Raw genomic sequence first — 22500 nt, 5'->3', positions numbered from 1 at the left:
AACTTACAGAAAAATTGCAATAATCATGCAAATATTTCCCATATTTTTTTCGCCCAGATTCATCAGTTGTTACGATTTTCCCCCTGTATGTTATTCTCTCTCTCTCTCTGTATGCATGAATACGTGTGTGTGTGTTACACACACAATTCTTGTCAAGATCACCAGTGACTTCCATGTTGTCAAATCTAATGATCACTTTTCAGCTCTCATCCAGTCGGCAGCACCAAAAGTAGCTGACAATGCTCTCCTTCTTGAAACACTTCACCTGGCTTCCAGGATCCACCTCCTCTTGGTTCTCTACCTACTGGCTACTACTTCGCAGTCTCCCCTGCTGAGTCCTTTTCGTTATAAAAACCTCCTTTTGCTGAAGGGCCCAGGGCCCACTTCTCTTTTCAATGTGCATTCACTCCCCACATGTACTCATCCACTCTCAAGACATTAAATATTATCTATATATTGTTGAGTCAAATGTGTATCTCCTGTATTGATCTCTCCTCCAAACTCTAGATTTCTATCCCCAAATACCTACTTAAAAGCTCTGATGGAGGTTTCGCTTTTCATGTCCAAATCAAAATTTCAGACTCTGTGAGTTATTTTTTCCATACCTATCCATCCCAATTTTCCTAAAGTCTCTGCCATCTCAGAAAGTGACAACTCTGTCCTTTCAGTTGTTCAGGCCCAAAATCTTAGTCATCCTTGACTCCTTTAATTTACATCCCACATCCAATCCAGAATCCAATTTACCAATTCCAGTGGTGGAATCCCTTCCCATTTCCACCACTACCACCCCGGGCTAAACCAGCACCATCTCTTACCTGCACTTTGGCAATATCTTCCTATCCCAACTTTTCATTTGTCTTTGTACCAGCACAGTCTACTTCCCACATGCTGCCAGAACATGATTTATATCAGGTTACTCCTTTATGCAGAGCTCTCCACTGGCTTCTCATCACACCTCATGACTCACTGCATTCCAGTCATCCTGTCCCTGATGTTCTTTGAGTATGCCAGGCATGGGTTCTTATCCCAAATCCCTAAGTAAGAATGCTTAAAATTCCTTCTACCCACTGCCTGAGCTTCTATCCCATTTTTCAGCATGCAGCATGGAATGTCAAGGGCTAGGGATGCACAGTGAAGAAGGACAGAGAGCATAGCCAGGAAGGGAGTGTTTTGACAAAAGAAGCAAAAGCAGGTGGTAAAGGGATTCTCCGAGTCGGAGAAGTGTCGCCCTGTGTCTTTTGTCCCTTTAATTCATACTTTAGAATCTACTATCAATACAGCTGACAACTCTGGGAAGCTGTTTTCCACATTGGCTGCCGTTATTAGGATTGAGTTGCAGTTCATGATTTCACCCGCAAAGTAACCAGGGTTAAACTTGAGGACATTTTGCTTCTTCTTGTCAAGGCTGTTTGCAATGCCACTATCTTATGCAATGAGAAGTGGTAAATTATAAATACAGGTATTCTATGGCTCAGAAAAAATGGGCTCTCCTTGAGGTGTGAAATATGCTTCAGTCTCCCTAGTTCCCAGATCCATCTCCTATACAAATCTTTAACCCAATGCTTTCAACACAAACACATTTCGCTACTTAGATAGCATGTGAGAGAATGTATGTAGCGGATGTCTCAGACTGAAGGAAATGTGCTTTATAAAGAGGTTTATAGAACCAGACTCTGTAGACATGGAGTTTTCACTGTGGGTGAAATAACTATCAAGTCAAAATATTAAAGAAAGTCATCTTATCCTTTATAAGATAAAAAGCCCACAGACCCAATCCACTGGTCCCTATTTTCTTCTCCACTGCATGTTTTGATCTCTTTTTAAATTACACAAAGCTTCTTTTTGGTAGATGGAAAGTCTATAGAATCTAATCTCCATGCATAGTTGTTTTACTTAGCCTCACAGTCACTTCTGTCCCCTGCACTTAGGTCAGTGCCCAGCACATGGCAGATGCTGACTAATATTTATTAAGTGAATGCTCTGGAAATAGGCAAGATGATAAATGTTGAGGAAGGCTATAGACAGGACTCATTTTTTTATTAGATACCTAATATGCACCAGGCATTTGTTGGGTGCTCAGGATACCAAAAAACAAAAGACACAAGACATTTGCCATCTTACATAGCTCACAGTCTTGTGGTTAGATAAGAAAACAAGCACCTATGATAGAATATGAGAAGTGCTATCATGGGGGTTACCCAGTGGAAACACAAAGGGAACACAGAATTAAGAAGACAGGGAGGGGCTTCCCTGGTGGCGCAGTGGTTGAGAGTCCGCCTGCCGATGCAGGGGACACGAGTTCGTGCCCCGGTCCGGGAAGCCCCCACATGTCGTGGAGCGGCTGGGCCCGTGAGCCATGGCCGCTGAGCCTGCGCGTCTGGAGCCTGTGCTCCGCAACGGGAGAGGCCACAGCATTGACAGTTCTGCGTACCACAAAAAAAAAGAAGACAGGGAAGGGGAATTCCCTAATGGTCCAGTGGCTGGGACTTCATGCTTCCACTGCAGGGGGCAAGGGTTCAACCCCTGGTCAGGGAACTAAGATCCCACAAGCTGCATGATGCGGCCAAAAAACAAAACAAAACAAAACAAACAAACAGGGAGGACTTCTGGAGGAAGTGCTACCTCATATGTACCTGACATATGAGTAAGAGTGAGCCTGCTGAAGTGGGGGGTAAAAGGATCTCCCCAAGAAAAGGGAACAGTACATGCAAAAGACCTGGGGCCAGGGAACACAGCTTTCACAGAGAACTGAAAGGCTTTCGGTATGACTAGATCTTTGGGAGCTAAGGTGTTGAGAAGACTTAAGATTGGGTGCCTGGATCATACAGTCTTGCTAATTTCTGAAGCTGATCTCTTTGGGTATGTGTTTAAAAACACTTTAGATTTATCTTCCTGTTATATAAATACATAAAGGTTTTAAAAATTATAAACTATCAATAGATTTTGGATAACATATTCACATCCACATCTTTACCATGGATGAGGGTTTAGTTTACTAAAAAGTACAATCCAGATGTTTTCTAATGGCCAATAGAAGACAGATACCTCTTTTACTGGACTTCGGCACGGAAGTCAGGTAACAGCAAGTGTTACTTCGGTCCCGTATATGTTATAAACCTCACAATTTCACCTGTGATGTCTCAGCATGTAATTATCATACACTGAAGAGAGAGAAAGGGAGCAGAGCTAAAGGCAAAAGAGGAGAGGAAAATTCCACCTTTGTTCTCTCCAAATGCATAATGAAAACATGTATCTGGGGTTAGGATGTTTTATTTTTGTGCCACAGTCCAGATATAAAGTATAGTTCAGTATGATTCAATAACTCAAAATTCAGTTGGTAGATTTGCAGTCACATTTACATATCTGGCATCAATTTTGTCAGAATGTTTCCTATTACACGTTTCTGTTTTCAGACACAGGCCACTAGATATAAATTCTTTCCTAGGGAATTAAATTTACATAACTAGATTATAAAACTTAGATTTTCAAACACCATTTATAATTGCCTGGATTCCTAAATAGCCTCCTTAGTCCAATCCAGGTCCTGGTCCTACTACATCTATTCTCAGCCCACAGTCACCATTATTCTTTCTAAAAGTCAGTCAGACCATATCTCGCTGTTGGTCAAAACCTAGCAAATAGCTCCTCACTTCATTCTGAGTAAAAGCCAAAGTCCTTCCAAGGGCCTGTGTGGCTTTACTTGATCAGGCCCTCCTCCAACTTCATTGATGTTGCCTCTTAGACCTCATCTCCAGACACACAAGTCTCTTTGTTCTTCCTTAAACATGCCAGGCACCCTCCTGCTACCACAGGGTCTTTGCAGAAGCTCTTCTCTGCCTGGGATGTGCTTCTCTCAGAAATCCACAAGGCTCCCTCCCTCACATCCTTCAGGTCTCTGCTCAAATGTTATCTTCTCCTGAGGCCATATACTTAAAACTTCATCATAGCCCTCTATCCGCCTTACCCTGCTCTCCTTTTTTGCCATAATAGTTTTCATCTTCAAACATACTGTATAACTTATTTATTATATTTATTGTCAGTAGGATGCAGTTTCCATAAATGCAGGAATCTTTGTCTCTTTTGCACATAATACATCCCAAGCACCTAGAATAGAGCTAGCATATTTACGTATGTATATTCAATAAACACTTACTGAATGAACTACTGAAATAAAATTTTGTACAACTAGGCAAGACTGAGTATTAGAGTCAGTATCCTTAATTTTGAGCAGGAAGAAGATCTGATTTTAAAATTTGTATGTAAACTTATTTTCCTTATTTGCAGAACAAAAATATTCTATTTTGAAGGGCATATTAGCATTACTCATTTCACAATCCTGGCAGCGTGTGTGCACTATTACTTAAGTATATACGTAACAAGAAGACACAGCAAACTTGTTTGCTTTACAGAATCACCACAGTAAGGTAACTTAAGAAGGAAGGACAGATTGAGGTCTGTGGAAGATTTATTTTTTTCTAAAACTGGCATAATAATAACAATGGGAACTATTGACTTAAAACCAACAGGAGCCAGTTGGAGAACTTTCATAAGACTAGTATTCTAATAGATTAAAAATTTATTTTCTCCTTTGAAATTTAAGAGCCACTATTTAAAGGTGTAATTGCATACGCCAAAAATAAGATTTATAAAAGGTCACTGTCTCTACACCAATGAATAGGAAGTGATAATGAATGCGTTAGTACTACTCTTATTTTTTTTTTATTTCTATTTTTTGCGGTATGCGGGCCCCCCACCGCTGTGGCCTCTCCCGCCACAGAGCACAGGCTCTGGACCGCAGGCCCAGAGGCCATGGCCCACAGGCCATGGCCCACGGGCCCAGCCGCTCCACAGCACGAGGGATCCCCCCGGATCGGGACACGAACCCGCATCCCCCACATCGGTAGGCGGGCTCCCAACCACTGCGCCACCAGGCAAGCCCAGTACTACTCTTTAAATATCATCTCTTCAATTATGAACTCACAGGAAAATCCGTCCATTTCTAAGGCTTATACTTCCTGGCAAAAACTACAAAGTTGTGAAAATCTAACAACTGAATAGCACTGGGTCTCTCATTTATTTCTAATTTAATTATTAACTTAAGAGGACCATGGAAAGTGCAACGATATTGCATAATAGTTGGACTGTCTGGTGACAGGCAATGATGGATCAAGTTTCTTCCCCTTAGCTCTTTAATTGTTAGTATGAGTCTTTAAAAGTAGGACCCAGATCAGATCAATCAAGAACTTACTGACGATACACTCTGGTTATCAGTGGGCAGAACTCACTGAGAATACAAAAGAACCACCAGATATAACATTCACAGTTTTATTCATATCAAACAAATACATTTACTTTTATAGCATTCATTGTGATCCTGTTGCATTGTGGTAATAGATAATTTGATCACAAAGATATACCTTCAAGAAAGCCACATCCGGCACTTCCAAGTAAACTTCTACTTATTTGGCCAACCAAATACACCAAGTATATCAGTATACTCTTAGAACCTATAAGAGTAAGGTACTTCCACTATTAAGCACTAGGATTTAGAAAAGAATTTATCATTTCACAAGTTTAGAGTTCTGTTAATGATGGAATTCAAGAATGGTTTATTGAACTAAAGTATATCCAAATGAAGTATTTTGTGGGTTGACAATATGGTTACAGGTGGAACTTTACCATCATCTACTATACAACCTTCAAACATTCATTCAATTATTCATTACTTTGTTCATTAATTAAACAAGTATTTATTAAGTGATCACTATATGCCACACACTCTGCTGCATGCTAAGGAACTAGAGATGAATGAAAGAAACAAAGCCCCTGATGTTTACAGCTCTGTTTTTCTTTCTCAGGATTGCTTTGCCTATTCGGGGTCTTCTGTGTTTCCATACAAATCGTAAAATCTTTTGTTCTAATTCTGTGAGAAATGCCATGGGTAATTTGATAGGGATTGCATTGAATCTATAGATCGTTTTGGGTCGTGTAGTCATTTTCATGATGCTATACATAGAAAATGCCACCAGAAAACTACCAGAGCTAATCAATGAATTTGGTATAGTTGCAGGATACAAAATAAATGCACAGAAATCTCTTGCATTCCTATACACTAACAATGAAGGATCAGAAAGAGAAATTAAGGGAACATTCACATTTACCATCACAACAAAAAGAATAAAATGCCTAGGAATAAACCTACCTAAGGAGGCAAAAGAACTGTACTCATAAAACTATAAAACACTGAAGAAAGAAATCAAAGATGACACAAACAGATGGAGAGATACACCGTGAAGTTGGATGGGAAGAATCAATATTGTGAAAATGGCTATACTACCCAAAGCAATCTACAGATTCAATGCAATTGGTAGATTTTTTGATGATGGCCGTTCTGACCAGTGTGAGGTGATACCACATTGTAGTTTTGATTTGCATTTCCCTGATAATTAGTGATGTTGAGCATCTTTTCATGTGCCTCTTAGCCATCTGTATGTCTTCTTTGGAGAAATGTCTATTTAGGTCTTCTGCCCATTTTTTAAAAAATTTAATTTTATTTATTTTTTTATACAGCAGGTTCTTATTAGTTATCTATTTTATACATATTAGTGTATATATGTCAATCCCAATCTCCCAATTCAGCCCACCACCACCACCCTCTTCCCACGCCCCCATCCCCCAATTTCCCTCCATCCATTTTTTGGTTGGGTTATTTTTTTGATATTGAACTCCATGAACTGTTTGTATATTCTGGAGATTTGCAAATATTTTCTTCCATTCTAAGGGTTGTCTTTTCGTCTTGTTTATGGTTTCCTTTGCTGTGCAAATGCTTTTAAGTTTAAATAGGTCCCACTTGTTTATTTTTGTTTTTATTTTCATTACTCTAGGAGGTGGGTCAAAAAAGATATTACTGTGATTTATGTCACAGAGTGTTTTCCCTATGTTTTCCTCTAAGAGTTTTATGGTCTCCAGTCTTACATTTAGGTCATTAATCCATTTTGAGTTTATTTTTGTGTATGGTGTTAGGTAGTGTTCTAATTTCATTCTTTTACATGCAGCTGTCCAGTTTTCCCAGCACCACTTATTGAAGAGGCTGTCTTTTCTGCATTGTATAATCTTGCCTCCTTCTCATCAAAAAATCTACAAACAATAAGTGCTGGAGAGGATGTGGAGAAAAGGGAACCTTCTTGCACTGTTGGTGGGAATGTAAATTGACACAGCCACTATGGAGAACAGTATGGAGGTTCCTTAAAAAGCTAAAAATAGAGCTATCATATGACCCAGCAATCCCACTACTGGGCATAGACACTGAGAAAACCATAATTCAAAAAGAGTCATGTACCACAATGTTCATTTCAGCTATATTTACAATAGCCAGGACATGGAAGCAACCTAAATGCCCATTGACACAGGAATGGATAAAGAAGATGTGGTTCATATATACAATGGAATATTACTCAGCCATTAAAAGGATTGAAATTAGGTCATTTGTAGAGACGTGGATGGACCTAGAGTCTGTCATACAGGGTGAAGTAAGTCAGAAAGAGAGAAACAAATACCGTATATTAAAGCATGTATGTGGAATCTAGAAAAGTAGTACAGATGAACCTAGTTCCAGGGCAGGAATAGAGATGTAGATGTAGAGAATGGATGTGTAGACATGGGGGGAAGAGGAGGGTGGGATGAATTGGGAGATTAGGTTTGACATAAATACACTACCATGTGTAAAATAGATAGCTAGTGGGAACCTGTGGTACAGCACAGGGAGCTCAGCTTGGTGCTCTGTGGTGACCTAGATGGGTGGAATGGGGGTGGTGGGTGGGAGGGAGGTCCAAGAGGGAGGGGATATATGTATACATATAGCTGGTTCACTTCATTGTACAGCAGAAACTAACACAACATTGTAAAGCAATTATACTCCAATTAAAAAAAAAAAAGAAAAAGAAACAAAGTCCCTACTCTCAAAGAGCTTCTTTTACCAGAAGACAGATAATAAACAAATAAACAAAGAAGCAAATATTTTCAGATGGTAATAGTGCTGTGAAAACAATAAAATGGGACAATATTATGGAGTGATTGAGAATGGGGTAGGGATGGGATGGTGTGGTCAGACATGGTCTCACTAAGGAGATAACATCTGAGCTAAGATTTACATGAGGAGAAGAATCCAGCCATGTCAAATGCCAAGGTAGGAGAAACAACAGTGCAGAAGCCCTGCAGAAGGAATGAACTTTGTTTTTGGAAAACAGAAAGAAAACCAGAGTGCCTTGATAGTATTGAGTGAGATAAAGGAAGATGCAAGATAAAATCAGAGAAGAAGCATCCAGATCATATTCAGCCTTTTAGAGGTTTTCTTTCCTTTCCTTCTCTTTTTTTTCTTTCTTTCCTTCTTTCAATTTTTAAAATATTATCGAAAGACTTGAGGCTTTTTAAGCAAGGAGAGGATATAATCTGGATTTTTTTTTCTAAAAGAATATCTATATAGAATGATTATGTGGGCTTAAAAAACTCAAATAGAACGTCTAGAAATAAAATATATAATAGAAGCTAACAATTCAATGAACTGGTTAAACAACAAATTCAACACAGATGAAGAAAGATTTAGTTGACTGGAAAAATATCAGCCATAATGTAACTCAGAAAGACAAGATTGAAAATATGAAAGGACTGATACGTAGGAGGCAAGAATGAAAAGGTTTAACTAATTGCAGTTCCAGAAAGGCAGAAACAGCAGGGGATGGGAAGACTGGATCGGATTACTTCAGATTACTTAATGAAAGATAAGGCAGAGAATTTCAGAAATAATTTAAAAAATCCTAGTCCACAAAATCAGGAATTCTAACAACTCTTAAGCAAAATAAATAAAAAGAAATCTGCATCTAAATACATCATAGTGAAACTGCCCAACACCAGATAAAAAGAGAAACCCTTAAAAGCCATAGAGAGGGGCTTCCCTGGTGGCACAGTGGTTGAGAGTCTGCCTGCCCATGCAGGGGACACAGGTTCGTGCCCCGGTCCGGGAAGATCCCATGTGCTGCAGAGAGGCTGGGCCCATGAGCCATGGCCTCTGAGCCTGCGCGTCCGGAGCCTGTGCTCCGCAACGGGAGAAAAGGACAAATTACCCAATGGAATAACTAAACCAACAGGTAACATTGATGCCAAAGGATGGGAGAATCTCGTATGCACTGAGAGGAAAACTGTGTACCTAGAATTCTATACTCAGAAAAATATATTTTAAGCAGATATTAAGGAGAAATAAATATATTTAGTTTCAGGCAAACAAAAATGGAGAGAGGTTGTACTAGTAGAATTTCCCTACCAAAGGAAATTCTGAAAAATCCAAGTCAGGCAGAAGGAGAATGGTTCCAGTATGAGATGCAAGATGGATTAAAGAGGAAGAGACTAGAAAATATGTGGATAAACCTAAATAAACAGCAATCATATAAAAATGTCTTTAAGGATTTAAAATTAATTAGAATATAAAACCACAATAATAATATTAAGGTAGGGGTAAATGGAATTAAAGTGTTCTAAGTTATTGTAGTAACCAGAAAGTTGGTATGGATATTTCATAAGGCAAATGTGAATATTTTTAGGAGTAAGTATTGAAAAAAGAGGCAGAAAATGTGTAAAATCCTAACTAGTAAAGGGGAAAATGCAACAGTTAAATTAATAAATCTTTAAAACGGGAAGACAAGATTTAAAAAAAGAAGCATAGAATAAGTGGGACAAATAGTTTGAAATTTGAGGGTAGAAATAATTTTAAAAGTTCACTAGTGGGACTTCCCTGGTGGTCCAGTGGTAAAGAATCCGCCTTACAGTGCAGGGGATGTGGGTTCAGTCCCTGGTCAGAGAACTAAGATCCCACACGCCGCGGGACAACTAAGCCTGTGCGCCACAAGTACTGAGCTTGCTTGCCTCAGCTAGAGAGCCCTCGTGCCGCAAACTACAGAGCCCATGTGCTCTGGAACCTGCACGACACAGCTACAGAGCCCATGCTCCCTGGAGGTTACACACCACAACCAGAGAGAAGCTTACATGCCACAACTAGAGAGAAATCAGCGTGCCGCAACTAAAGTTACCGCATGCCTCAACGAAGATCCCACAAGCCGCAACTAAGACCTGATGCAGCCAAAAATAAATTAAATAAATAAATAATAAATACATCTTAAAAAAAAAAAGTTCACTAGTTACATTAAATGTAAATGAATTAATGCTCCTGGCAAGAGAGAAACATTGTCAGACTGGAGTTTTAAAAATCCAAATACTTGTTGTCTAAAGGAAACATGTAAAGTAAGAGGATACAAAAAGGCAGAAGTAAAAGGATGAAAGTAGAATACCAGGAAAATTTAACCAAAAGACAGTAACTACATTAATTTCAGGTAGTAGAAACTTTAAGGCCAAAAGCATTACTAACCATAGCATCCTAAAGAATTCCAATTTAGCATCCTAAAGAATTCACCATAACCAATTTCTTTATTTAAATTCACCATAACCAGTTTTCTTTATTTCCCTTTCTCCTTTTTCTTCCTAATTCCCTCTCTCTTAGAGGCAGATAATTTTGTTGCCTGTTTTTCTCTCTTTCAGTACTCTTTGCTCTTCCCTTGGTTTCCTAGGGCAGAGTGCACACCAGTTGGACCCATGATTCCCATTATGATAATGTGAGAAGCAGTTCTAAAGAATTATTGTTTGAAGACTTTTTCATAAGACGAAAGAGAGATTATTCTGGGGTTAGGTTGATCACCTGTCAGTTTGAGCCACCAACACCCATAGACTCCACAGTCTTTGCTTTGTTAGGGATTCTGTGAGTGATCTTGAACAGGTAACTTACCTCATTTCTCCTCACTTGTTATATTTAAAATAAGAAGTCATATCTGCAACTAGATAAGCAAAGACGCTGATAATAAAAAGCCAATAATTATAAAGTTCTTAAGATGTCTGTAAAAGCAATATAAAGTTTAGATTACAGACCATTTGGCCACTCACTGACTTGTCACAGAGGTTTGCAGTACAAAAGAGCATGTCGTTCAACCACCCAAACCGGAAAGGACTTGATAAGCCTTTGAATGTGTGACTAGTATAGTGGTTATATCAGCTTCACCCCACAGCAGCTACGCATGCCAGCATAGATCCTGCTGTAATTCCTAGCCTTATGCCTGGTGATTGATTTCAAAAGGTCACCAAGTCCAACCCCTGGCTTCAGACAGAACTGTGCTCAGGGAAAAAGAAGTACTTTTTATGCTTCTTTCTTTTAAAAAATTTTAGATTATCAAGAAAAAAGACCTCACAGTATATATCTCACCTCCCAAAGGGCCAACTTTACATCGCAAGGTGCAAATAAAAATTTTGAGTGGCATTTAATTTTGAAAGTATTAAACTGATCTTCTCCCTCTCTCTGACATCTACCTTGACTTCATTACTACCCAACACATGATTATTTCAGGGAGGCCGCCTGGAGGAGTAGCTGTGAGTAACCTTGGTTCATGACTTAACATCTCTGTGCCCTAGTTTCCTAGAACCTACCTCATAGGCTGGTGAGGCTTGCATAAGATAACACATGGAATTTAGAGAATATAATATGGCCCTAGATCTCTCCCCAGGCTCAAAGCTCTGAGCAGTAAAGATGTCTCTTACCTTGCTGAATAGAGAAGGGAAAATATATATACTAGTAACTTATTTCTAACCAAGCATTGACAAGTGGGAAAAAGATAAAATACATTTTATAAATTTTCAACAGTGAAATTCATGGGCTATCAAGATGGTAGCAGCAACTAAGGGTAATTTATCCATGTCCTTTACTCAACATGTTTTGTTTTTTTTTTTTCTTCCCTCTTTGCGGTACACGGGCCTCTCTCTGTTGTGGCCTCTCCCGTTGCGGAGCACAGGCTCCAGGTGCGCAGGCTCAGAGGCCATGGCTCACGGGCCCAGCCGCTCTGCAACATGTGGGATCCTCCCGGACCGGGGCACGAACCCGTGTCCCCTGCATCGGCAGGCGGACTCTCAACCACTGCGCCACCAGGGAAGACCCTCAACTTGGTTTTATATGGACAATATCTGTTACAAGAAAGAAAAGAAATACATATAGAGTATTTACATCTTTGTATATTAGATAGATATGAACAGGTGGGCAGGAGGCAGGGAGGAAGGAAAGGGAGAGAAAAACAATAATCTAAAATGGCCACATGTTCACATAATTATAAATTATGTAGTACTATAGGACGTAGTACTACATAACTCACCCAGCAAGCTGGGTCAGTCAGCCCAGCAAGCTGGGTCAGTCAGCCCAGCTTGCTGTCCCTATGCAAGCTGGGCTGACTCACCCATCATCACACCCCTGCTGATTTCCAATGCTACTGGCATCCCATGTAATCTCCTAGGACTCCAACCCTTCCCTTATTCTACCTGAGCCTAATCGCTGGCTTCTCTATCTCCTGATATGAGGTTAATTGTATCAGCTCTGCTTCCCTCCTCTGATGCCATCCCTGCCTCTCTCCAGCCTTTCGACCACAGGTCTCCTGCCAGGTTTCAGGTGTCCCTCATCCTTTGGCCCTGGCTCTGTCAAAGACAAGAATGAGCATTTCTTGTTTGTTTCCTGGTCTCACTAAACCCCAAGCCTGCTCTACTTCTTTGGCTGGTTGGTACTCAGCCTGTCTACTCAAGGCAATTTCTAAATTATCCAGTGGTACTTCTGATGCTGCTTAAAATAAGAAGATAGCAAGACTCTGAGGGTTTTTTTTTTTTAAGATAGGATAAAAAGAATGATAAAGCTGAACCCAGTCCTTGTAAGCCAGATCACTGTGCCCAACAGTATCAGGAGAGTGGCAGGCATTCTGGAAGCTGCCATGGAGACCAGTCTTGTTTTCTGTTTTCTTCTGCAAGCACCAACATACTTCAGAATAACATATAGCTTTTAAATTTCCATCTTTCCTGGAGGCAGGTTAAATTTTGCATGGCAGTTGCCAGCTCTTTACCAAACCCCTGGTTCCCCTTCTTTCTGGTCACACAGTTAGACTACCTTTCCATGAGACTAGTTGTAGCCACTAAAACGTGGGCAGAGGTCATGTGTGTCACCTCTTGGCCAAGACTCTTAAGAAGCAGGTGTGCCTCTTCCACACTCTCCCCTTGCTGCTTGCTGGGTGTAAGTGGTAAAGGGGCCCATCCAATGGAGGAAACATAAATGGAAGTTGAGGTTCTCTGAAATTCTATGTGGAAGAAAATTGCCCACCAATTAGGAAGACTCCCATTGGCCTGCCATGTGAACAGAAACCTCTGCTGTGTTTGACCCATTAGACATTTGGTGGTCTTTTTGGTACAGGTGCCAGGCCTACACTACTTAATGCAACCGATATTTTATGTTTTAGAGCATTACATCACATGACTGTCAAAATTCTGGGCCTTCATTCTGGAAAATATAAGAGGGACTAGTGGAAAGGGAAGGGAAGCAAGAAGAAATTATAATGTGAATAACTACAAATATTTACTGCATATGTAACCATGTGTCAAACCTTGTTTTAGATACATTACATATACCGTCTCATTTAATTTCATTTATTCCTCATAACAACTTTAGAAAATAGTACTATTATTATCCTCACTATCATTATTCCTCAGATGTGGAAACTGAGGCAGAGGTGTAGTCCTCAGGAAGCCATGATTCAAATCTGTTGACTCCATAGCCCAGGCTCTGGTTGAGTATCCACTATTGTGTACTAGGCATTCTGTACAATTTTATCTTTACAACACCTTGTAAAACAGGCTTTATTATCCCCATTTTAAAGATGAGTACGTTTTAAGGTTCGACAAAGATAAATAAGGTGTCTAAGCTTACACAACTAGACAGATTCAGATTCAGGCCGAGGTCCGAGTGGCTCTCAAGCTCATTCTCTTTCCATCAGATCATTAAGATCAGAATCTAGATCGAGGGGAGAGGCCATTGGGACTAAGTTTACCTCCATTTCTGGGCCCCAGGATTCTCAGAAGTTGATCTGTGACCATGGAACCACTGCAGTCATCACTCTTTGTCAGCTTTGGAGACACTGGGATTTCTACCAGCACGGCTCCTGAGTAGAAATGAAGAGGGGGGTGGGGGGAGAAGCCATTTCTGTCTGTCCTCATACTTGGCTTTTTAACCTGGATGACCCATCCTCTCTTTTCATCTCTCTTGGCCCTTCAAGGGCTAGTTGACACATCAAGCAATCCCTCAAGACCAAGCCCCACCCCTTCTCCCTCCTGACTTAATCTGAGGATTACTGGCATATCTAGGGCAAATGGTCAGTGCTGGAGGCTCACGTGGGACAAGATGGTGGCATCATGTAACCTCCTGACCTATGCTATGAACCCAAATGGCCAAGGCCCCCTTGGGACAAAAGAGCCACAGTCTTGTATTCATCCATACAATCAGTAGACATGTGTGGTTGAGAAAAAGCACTGAGGCCCCTGGAGAAGCTGGAGCTCCTCTGCAGCATGGAGCAGCTGGGCCACAGTGGGGACTGCAGAGCAATGGCAAGTCTTGTCTAAATACCTGCCCAATCACGTCACCCTGCTCTTTCAGTTGCCCTTAGGATTAAGACTACTCATTACTGTGGCCTACAGGACCCTACGGGGCTCTTGCCTACCCCTGTAACCCCATTCATTTCACCGTGCCACCCCTCCGTACGCTCTGAAGCTCAAAAAGTGATGATTTTATGTCTAACCCCATGAGGACAGAATTCACATCTTTTTACTCGTTTTATGATGCACTTAGCCTATTTCCCTGACATAGATGGTGCTCAGTCAGTATTGGTTGGTTTGTTGGCTGGTCAGTCGGTTGGTTGGCTGAATGAATGACTGAAAAGTCAAGCTTCTAGCAACGAAGTTAGGTCAGTGCTAGAGCAGATCACTTCTGTGATTGCAGCCCGAGCCCTTATTTTCCCCGTGGTTGGGATGGCATAGAGAGACGGGGTACAAGTCAGGCCCTGATGTTAAAGGTTAACAACAAGGGCATCCGTCAAAGTCTCACCAACAGACGTACCAATTAAAGCAAGTTTCACTGATTCAAATGGATTTTAGAAAGGGGTGTGAAATAAATTCAACAAATGAACATAAGAAATGAAATTTCACTAAATATGTAGCCTTAAAATGACTCAGGAACGCCACCAATTCGATTTTTCAGTTCCCTCCCTTTTGCAGTGATGGTACAAGCCAGGGTCAGGCAAACGAGGTAGGCATCCTAAGGGAAATAATTTTGTCCTGTTGCCAACAGGATGCCAGGATGCCTAGAGAGGTTTTGTGAGAAGCCTTGGTCAAGGCTAACTGCCACGTAGCATCGGGCCACAACCCTCGGTGGAGGAAAGGTTATCTCATTTCTGATAGGACTGGATACGTAGCAGTTTTCATTTTGGTTCTTTCCTTATTATGGTAGATTTCCCATCATAGTTTCACTCAGGAGGGACTTTGAACATGGCGTAACCTGGAGGGCATAAGGAAGGGCAGAGCTGGTAAGGATAAATTAAGTGCAGCCCAAGAGGCCCCGATGTAAATAAGGAAATAGTTCCCAGATAACAAAGGAAGAAAGCTGGCACAGAATTTAACGAGGTAGTGATAATGAACTCACAGCACATGTGAACTGAGCTTGGTGACCAGCCAGTGGTCAATTATGGGTTCATTGCTAAAGCAAACGCATAAATACAAAACTATCTTTTAACTGTAGAATTGAAAGATTAAGTACGAAAGATGCTGTTTACAAGGAAGCAGGTTTTTGCCGTATTTTCCTGTGCTTGTTCAGTATCAGCAGTATTAACTGGCCTTTGCTTGGATCCTCAGCCTGAAAGGTGAACAACTTATGTAAAAGACCTGCAGTGGAAGCCCTAGACTCTGCATGATAGATTGGAAGATCTACCACAGATTCAATGGGTTTCGCTCTTGACAAAGCTCACTCTTAACACAGGTAGGTGGTTTAATTTCAACACAGCATTTTCACATTTATTATCTTCAGCCCCTACTGTCTCCTGCTTACTAAGAAATTCTGCTATCTGAAAAAGTTTATTTTGAATGCTTCCACTCTTTTAGAGCCAATATCGATTAGCCAGGAGGGAATTATTTTTGAAGCTTAACCATAGAAGTTTATTTGGGGAGAAACAAATAGAATGAGAGGTAGCCAGTAACAAAATAAAAAATAAATAAACCATATTAGAAGCAGAAGAGGGAATTGTTTGAAATTACACAGCAGGCTGTAGATGCCAAATTTTGTCTATTGAGACAGGGGAGACCCTGGGAGTCCCATCTTGATAGATAGGCTTGTCACGGCTGAGACAGAAATCAAGCAGAATGCATGGTTGAACTCAGGTAGCACAGAGTCAGGGTTCTCACCTGGATGCTCAGGAGAATCATGTGGGGGGCTTTTAAACCCACAGTACTCAAGCTCTACCCCCAGAGATTCAGATTTCCTTCTTCTGGGGTAGGGCAGCAGCATTATTCAAAAGCTCCCCGGGTGAGTCCACTGTGAGCTAAAACTCGGAACTTGGGAAGCCCTGGGCAAAGAACGGAGGCTACAGGTGAGGAAGGTAAGGGAGACAGAGCACATGTGGAGGGGCAAAGACTCTCCGTTCAGCTCAGAAACCGGCGGAACAATAAACCACTGTAACCGTTCAATTTTTCTCCAAGCTACTTATGTAGTGATAAGCGTTTGTGAAGCTGTTGGACTTACTCCATGTTTCCACTTTCGGATGATGCCTCTAAAAACTACTAAGCTTACATTAAGTCCATTTCATAAGAGTCGTATTTTGTATTATCCACAACCTCTTCTCCCCAATGCCCTAGTGAATTGAGAGGCGACCCTGGCACACTCCTGTTCACTTACTTTGATTCCTTGTAATCCATAGCCGGGGGGGGGCCAGGAGGGCCAGGCAAGCCTTTCTGCCCAGTATCACCCTGTTAGAAGATGGAGAGAAATCGTAGAGAAGGTTAAGGAGATTTAGAAAGAAACAACAGACTACTGCTCTCAGCTACATTCTCACTTCAGTCTGATGAAGACCTACATCCACGCTGTCCATATTGATATAAAGTAGTGTTTTCACAAAAATTTTAAGCCACAGAATCCTTTGCAAAAATTTTACATGTAATCCAGAGCTGTAAAGAGATAAGGCAGAGCTGCTTGGCATAAGCAGAAGTGTTGGACCCGTAGCCTCGTCTGCTTGGGCTCCTCCAAGCTGCTCTACCATCAACCCCTAGAACACCAGGGGTTCGAATACCACTCATACATAATTCTATGTAGACTTCACTGTGTTGCTCCATTTCAATATGACGTATTAATTCACAGGGGTTGCAGTTAAAGATTCAGCAGTTATCGATGTGGATCAGAGTTGAATTTTTAAGAAAAGATGTAAATGAAGCAAAATGTGCATCATTTCCCAGTATATGTTCCTTACAGCTTAAGTTGACCCCATGTTTCTTGAGGAAAAACTTCTGTGGTCAAATAAGATTGGAAAATGTTCTACACCACGGTATGAATATATTAAAGCCTCAAGAAGTCCCACAATAGAAAGATTAGTTTAACTTTGTTTATCCCAGAACTTCCCAAATTAACATTTTGAGGAAACAAACTTTGAGAAATCCTGAGTTAATAAAAGTTACTGTATAAGTCAGTCTTTTTCTTCCAATATGGGAAAAAGCTTTATTTTTTTCTGATTGTAAGAGGAACTGATTGAAAAAAAAAAAGTAGAAAAAGAAATAAAAATGACAATGAAGAAAAAAAATAGACCCATCATTGCATCACCCAGTGATAACAACTACTAACATCTTGGAGGGATCTTTATCCATATAAAGGGATCTGTAAGGTTAAGAAATAGCCCACTGTCAAAATGGAGTTGATGGACAAAAATGGATAAACTAAGAACCTTGGTAATTCTAGGATCCTCAGTCACATCTTTGACTCATAAAGCCCTTTCCTCTCTGATAATAGGATTCTAATTCACTTCTGTGCATTTTGGATGTAAATATACGTGTTTGACATTTGAATTTGTGACGGGTGGCTCGCTGAAACCTGTTTGCCCTATGAACATGCCTGATACTTTACCTCCCGTTTTGAACAAATCAAAAGAATATTTGTTAAGCAAATGAATGAACAATTGAAACAGGGCTCCTCAACCTCAGCGTAATTCACATTTTGAGCTGGATAATTCTTCATCATGGGAGGCTGTCCTGTGCATTGTAGGGTGTTGTTTAGCAGCATCCTTGGCGTCTACCCACTAGATGCCAGTAGCACTCCTTCCCCAGTGTGACGTAACAACCCAAAATGACACTGCCAAATGTCCCCCTGGGGTGGAGAGGGGAGGACAAAATCTCCCTCATTGAGAAACACTGGATTAAGAGAATAAAAGGATAAATAATCACCAAATTGGAGGCGACAAAAGGAAGAGAAATAGAAGCAAGGGAACCAAAGGAAGTTCCTCTCACCTTCCATGGGGACAATAAATTAGGCCCTCGCACTGGGGACAGAGTGGACTACGTGCACAGCACACAATAGATCCATCAGCTGGTGTCCTGTTAAAAGGCGACCTGAGGCACCTCTGGCCAAAGTAAACACGTGCTTCTTAATGATGGCACAGCCTCTAAGGAACCTGGCAATATTTTGAGCACTTTGCAATCACTTTTTAAAAAGACATTAACTTTCTAATTTCTTTGGGGGAAGCGAATGGCTTTATAAACCTAAATGTTCTATTTTACTGAAAGTTCACATGATATGAGAAAATAAGACTCTTCGTCAACAATCGAGAGAAAACTAAGTCAGCATCAGAATGAGCGCTTCCTATGCATCGTCATGTGGTACCTGACCCTCACCCAGAGCACAGACCTGAGGAGTCACCTTTGGCCCTTGGGTTTCTATGCCCCGAGGCCCAGGGGGGCCTGGAGGGCCTCTGACACCAGGCTCTCCCTAAAAAGACACAATGAATGACGTTATTGATTAAAAGAAACTTTACGTTGTATAATATTTCATATAAAATTTCATATTTCATATTAAAATATTTCATATGAATTTTCATATTCAGAAATGTATTTTAAAATCCCAAACCCTTGAATTTGACTAAGATGATAATCGAGCCCTTTTCTTCCATATCACTTTTCTATACTTGGTCAAGGGAGTGTTATCCCTCTTCGTTTTCATTTCTTATTGCCATTTATCAAGCCAACCGATACGGGTTCATTTCAGAGCAATAAAGTCAATTAAATTCTTGGCAACCTTAATATATACTTTTTGGAACTCCCTTCTCAGGAATTTGGAAAAGTAATTACTGCCATTGTGAAGAGAGGGAGAAAAAAGAGACAAGAATAAAAAACAAGGGTTAAAAGATATAACCCTCTCCTGAACTGGTTGCTCTCATGTCTTTATGCAACTTGGGTTGGGGACTGGCTGTAGGGTACTCCTGCCCCTAGAGTGGTTATGACTGCAGGGTGGGTTCTCTAAAGGCTTTTAGATTCGCCAATGCAAGACAGTTTCATAATAGGCAACTATCACCAGAAAGTTGGTGGGGCCTGATTGGCGTGGGTCAGGCCCTGTGGTTAGACCTATTTGAGATGGGAATGATGGGAAGAAGCAGAGAAATGAAAATCTCTTTATTAACCACCTTCTGTGTCTCCGACACTGTGCTCTGCGTGTTCATATATGAGACTTGATATAATTTAGTATTCACAAGAATCCTGTATGACAATGACTAACTTACCTAACTTCTCTGAACCTCTGTAAATTCATCAGATACACAGAAAATCATATCTACCTTTCATGGAGATGACAGTGGAGGCAGACAAAGAACGCCATGCTTCTGCCGCCATGTCTAGCACAGAGCAGGTGCTTAGTAAGTCTTAACTCCCCACCCCACCTGGTTTTTTACAGAGGGGACGAAAGTTTGCCCAAAGCTGCACAGCTATTGAGAGGCATGGCTAGGAGGATGTGGAGAAATAGGAACCCTTGTGTGTTGCTGGTACAGCCACTTTGGAAAACAGTTTAGCAGTTTCTTAAAAAGTTCAACATAATTTTACCATTTGATCAAGTAATTTCACTCCTAGGTATACACCCAAAGAAAATGAAAACATATGTCAACACAAAGACTTACATATGAATGCTCTTCACAGAATTATTCATAATAGCACAAAACTGGGAACAACCAAAATGTCCATCAACTGCTAAATGGATAGACAAAATGGGGTATATTCAGCAATAAAAAGGAGTGAACCATAGCTACATGCTACAACATGGATGAACCTCAAAAACTATTCTTAATGAAATAAATCAAATATTTGAGACTACATATTGTTGGAGTCCATGGACATGAAATGTCCAGAAAAGGCAAATCGATAGAAAGTAAGTCAGTGGTTGCCTGGGGCCAGGAATAGAAACTAAGAAGGGGGATTAAATGTAAATGGGCACGAGGGATCTTGGGGGGATGAAAATGTCCTAAAACTGATTTGTGATGATGGCTGTACAACGTGGTAAATGTACTAAAAAAAATCGTTGAATTCTACACTTAAAATAGGTGAATTCTATGATAAGTAAAATATGACTCAATAAAGTTATAAAGGAAAAAAAAGGCCAGAATCAGCTCTTAGGCCTAGGTTCTGTTTTGTCCGTGTCCTGTTAGGAGCTAAGTAGCTTATATCAATAGCTTTCAACAGTGCAAAAATCATAAATGATAAGAAATGATTAAATTGTTTATGTAGAAAAAATCCCATCTTTTATTTAGCTTTGCTTTCTACTTCCAAACCCTAAAATACTTCTAGAGAAAACAAGGCCTTTAAAAATGGGGAAACCTTTAAACTTTATTACTCTGTTAATTATTTTAATCTCTACTTCATAATTATGTATTCCCTTTTGCTTGCAGGCCACTGTTATGATTCTGGTTTTCTCTATCCATCTCTTCCACTTAATGCTTAGCTGCTTTTGAGACCACAGGTACTAATTATCTCTTTTTTTTTTTTTTAACATCTTTATTGGAGTATAACTGCTTTACAATGGTGTGTTAGTTTCTGCTTTATAACAAAGTGAATCAGTTATACATATACATATCTCTTCCCTCTTGCATCTCCCTCCCTCCCGGCCTCCCTATCCCACCCCTCTAGGTGGTCACAAAGCACCGAGTTGATCTCCCTGTGCTATGCGGCTGCTTCCCACCAGCTATTTTATGTTTGGTAGTGTATATATGTCCCATGCCACTCTCTCACTTTGTCACAGCTTACCCTTCCCCCTCCTCATATCCTCAAGTCTATTCTCTAGTAGGTCTGTGTCTTTATTCCTGTCTTACCCCTAGGTTCTTCATGACATTCTTTTTTTTTTTAGATTCCATATATATGTGTTAGCATACAGTATTTGTCTTTCTCTTTCTGACTTACTTTACTCTGTATGACAGACTCTAGGTCCATCCACCTCACTAAAAATAAATCAATTTCGTTTTTTTTATGGCTGAGTAATATTCCATTGTATATATGTGCCACATCTTCTTTATCCATTCATCAGATGATGGACACTTAGGTTGTTTCCATCTTCTGGTTATTGTAAATAGAGCTGCAATGAATATTTTGGTACATGACTCTTTTTGAATTACAGTTTTCTCAGGATATATGCCCAGTAGTGGGATTGCTGGGTCATATGGTAGTTCTATTTGTAGCTTTTTAAGGAAACTGCATACTGGAGTGTCCATAGTGGCTGTACCAATTCACATTCCCACCAGCAGTGCAAGAGTGTTCCCTTTTCTCCACACCCGCTCCAGCATTTATTGTTTCTAGATTTTTTGATGATGGCCATTCTGACTGGTGTAAGATGATATCTCATTGTAGTTTTGATTTGCATTTCTCTAATGATTAATGATGTTGAGCATTCTTTCATGTGTTTGTTGGCAGTCTGTATATCTTCTTTGGAGAAATGTCTATTTAGGTCTTCTGCCAATTTTTGGATTAGGTTGTTTGGTTTTTTGTTATTGAGCTGCATGAGCTGCTTGTAAATTTTTATTTTGTCTGATATAAGAATTGCTCCTCCAGCTTTCTTTTGGTTTCCAGTTGCATGGAATATCTTTTTCCATCTCCTCACTTTCAGTCTGTATGTGTCTCTACGTCTGAAGTGGTTCTCTTGTAGACAGCATATATATGGGTTTTGTTATTGTATCCATTCAGCCAGTCTGTGTGTTTTGGTGGGAGCATTTAACCCATTTACAGTTAAGGCAATTATCGATATGTATGTTCTTATTCCCATTTTCTTAATTGTTTTGGGTTTGTTATTGTAGGTCTTTTCCTCTTCCTGGACTTGATTAACTATTTCCTTTCCCATATTAGGGAAGTTTTCAAGTATAATCTCTTCAAATATTTTCTCAGTCCCTTTCTTTTTCTTTTTTTCTTCTGGGACCTGTATAATTCGAATGTTGGTGCGTTTAATGGTGTCCAAGAGGTCTCTGTCCTCAGTTCTTTTCATTCTTTTTTCTTTATTCTGCTCTGCAGTAGTTATTTCCACTATTTTATCTTCCAGGTCACATATCCGTTCTT

At 40.3% G+C, this 22500-nt stretch overlaps 1 protein-coding gene across 1 annotated transcript in view; it reads right to left on the bottom strand.

The window, feature by feature from the left end:
• COL28A1 (collagen type XXVIII alpha 1 chain) overlaps positions 1-22500 on the bottom strand; it is a 156924-nt gene that overhangs the window by 42993 nt on the left and 91431 nt on the right. Inside the window, 3 exon segments of the mRNA XM_024767109.1 lie at positions 16835-16864; positions 16867-16905; positions 18839-18907. Of these exon segments, the coding sequence (XP_024622877.1) occupies positions 16835-16864; positions 16867-16905; positions 18839-18907 (138 nt within the window).

Source organism: Neophocaena asiaeorientalis, unplaced genomic scaffold, assembly GCF_003031525.2.
Source record: "Neophocaena asiaeorientalis asiaeorientalis breed wild unplaced genomic scaffold, Neophocaena_asiaeorientalis_V1.1 scaffold70, whole genome shotgun sequence".
Classification (NCBI taxonomy): Eukaryota; Metazoa; Chordata; class Mammalia; order Artiodactyla; family Phocoenidae; genus Neophocaena; species Neophocaena asiaeorientalis.
Note: the sequence above shows the minus strand (reverse complement) of the source record. Positions and strands in the feature narration are given on the sequence as shown.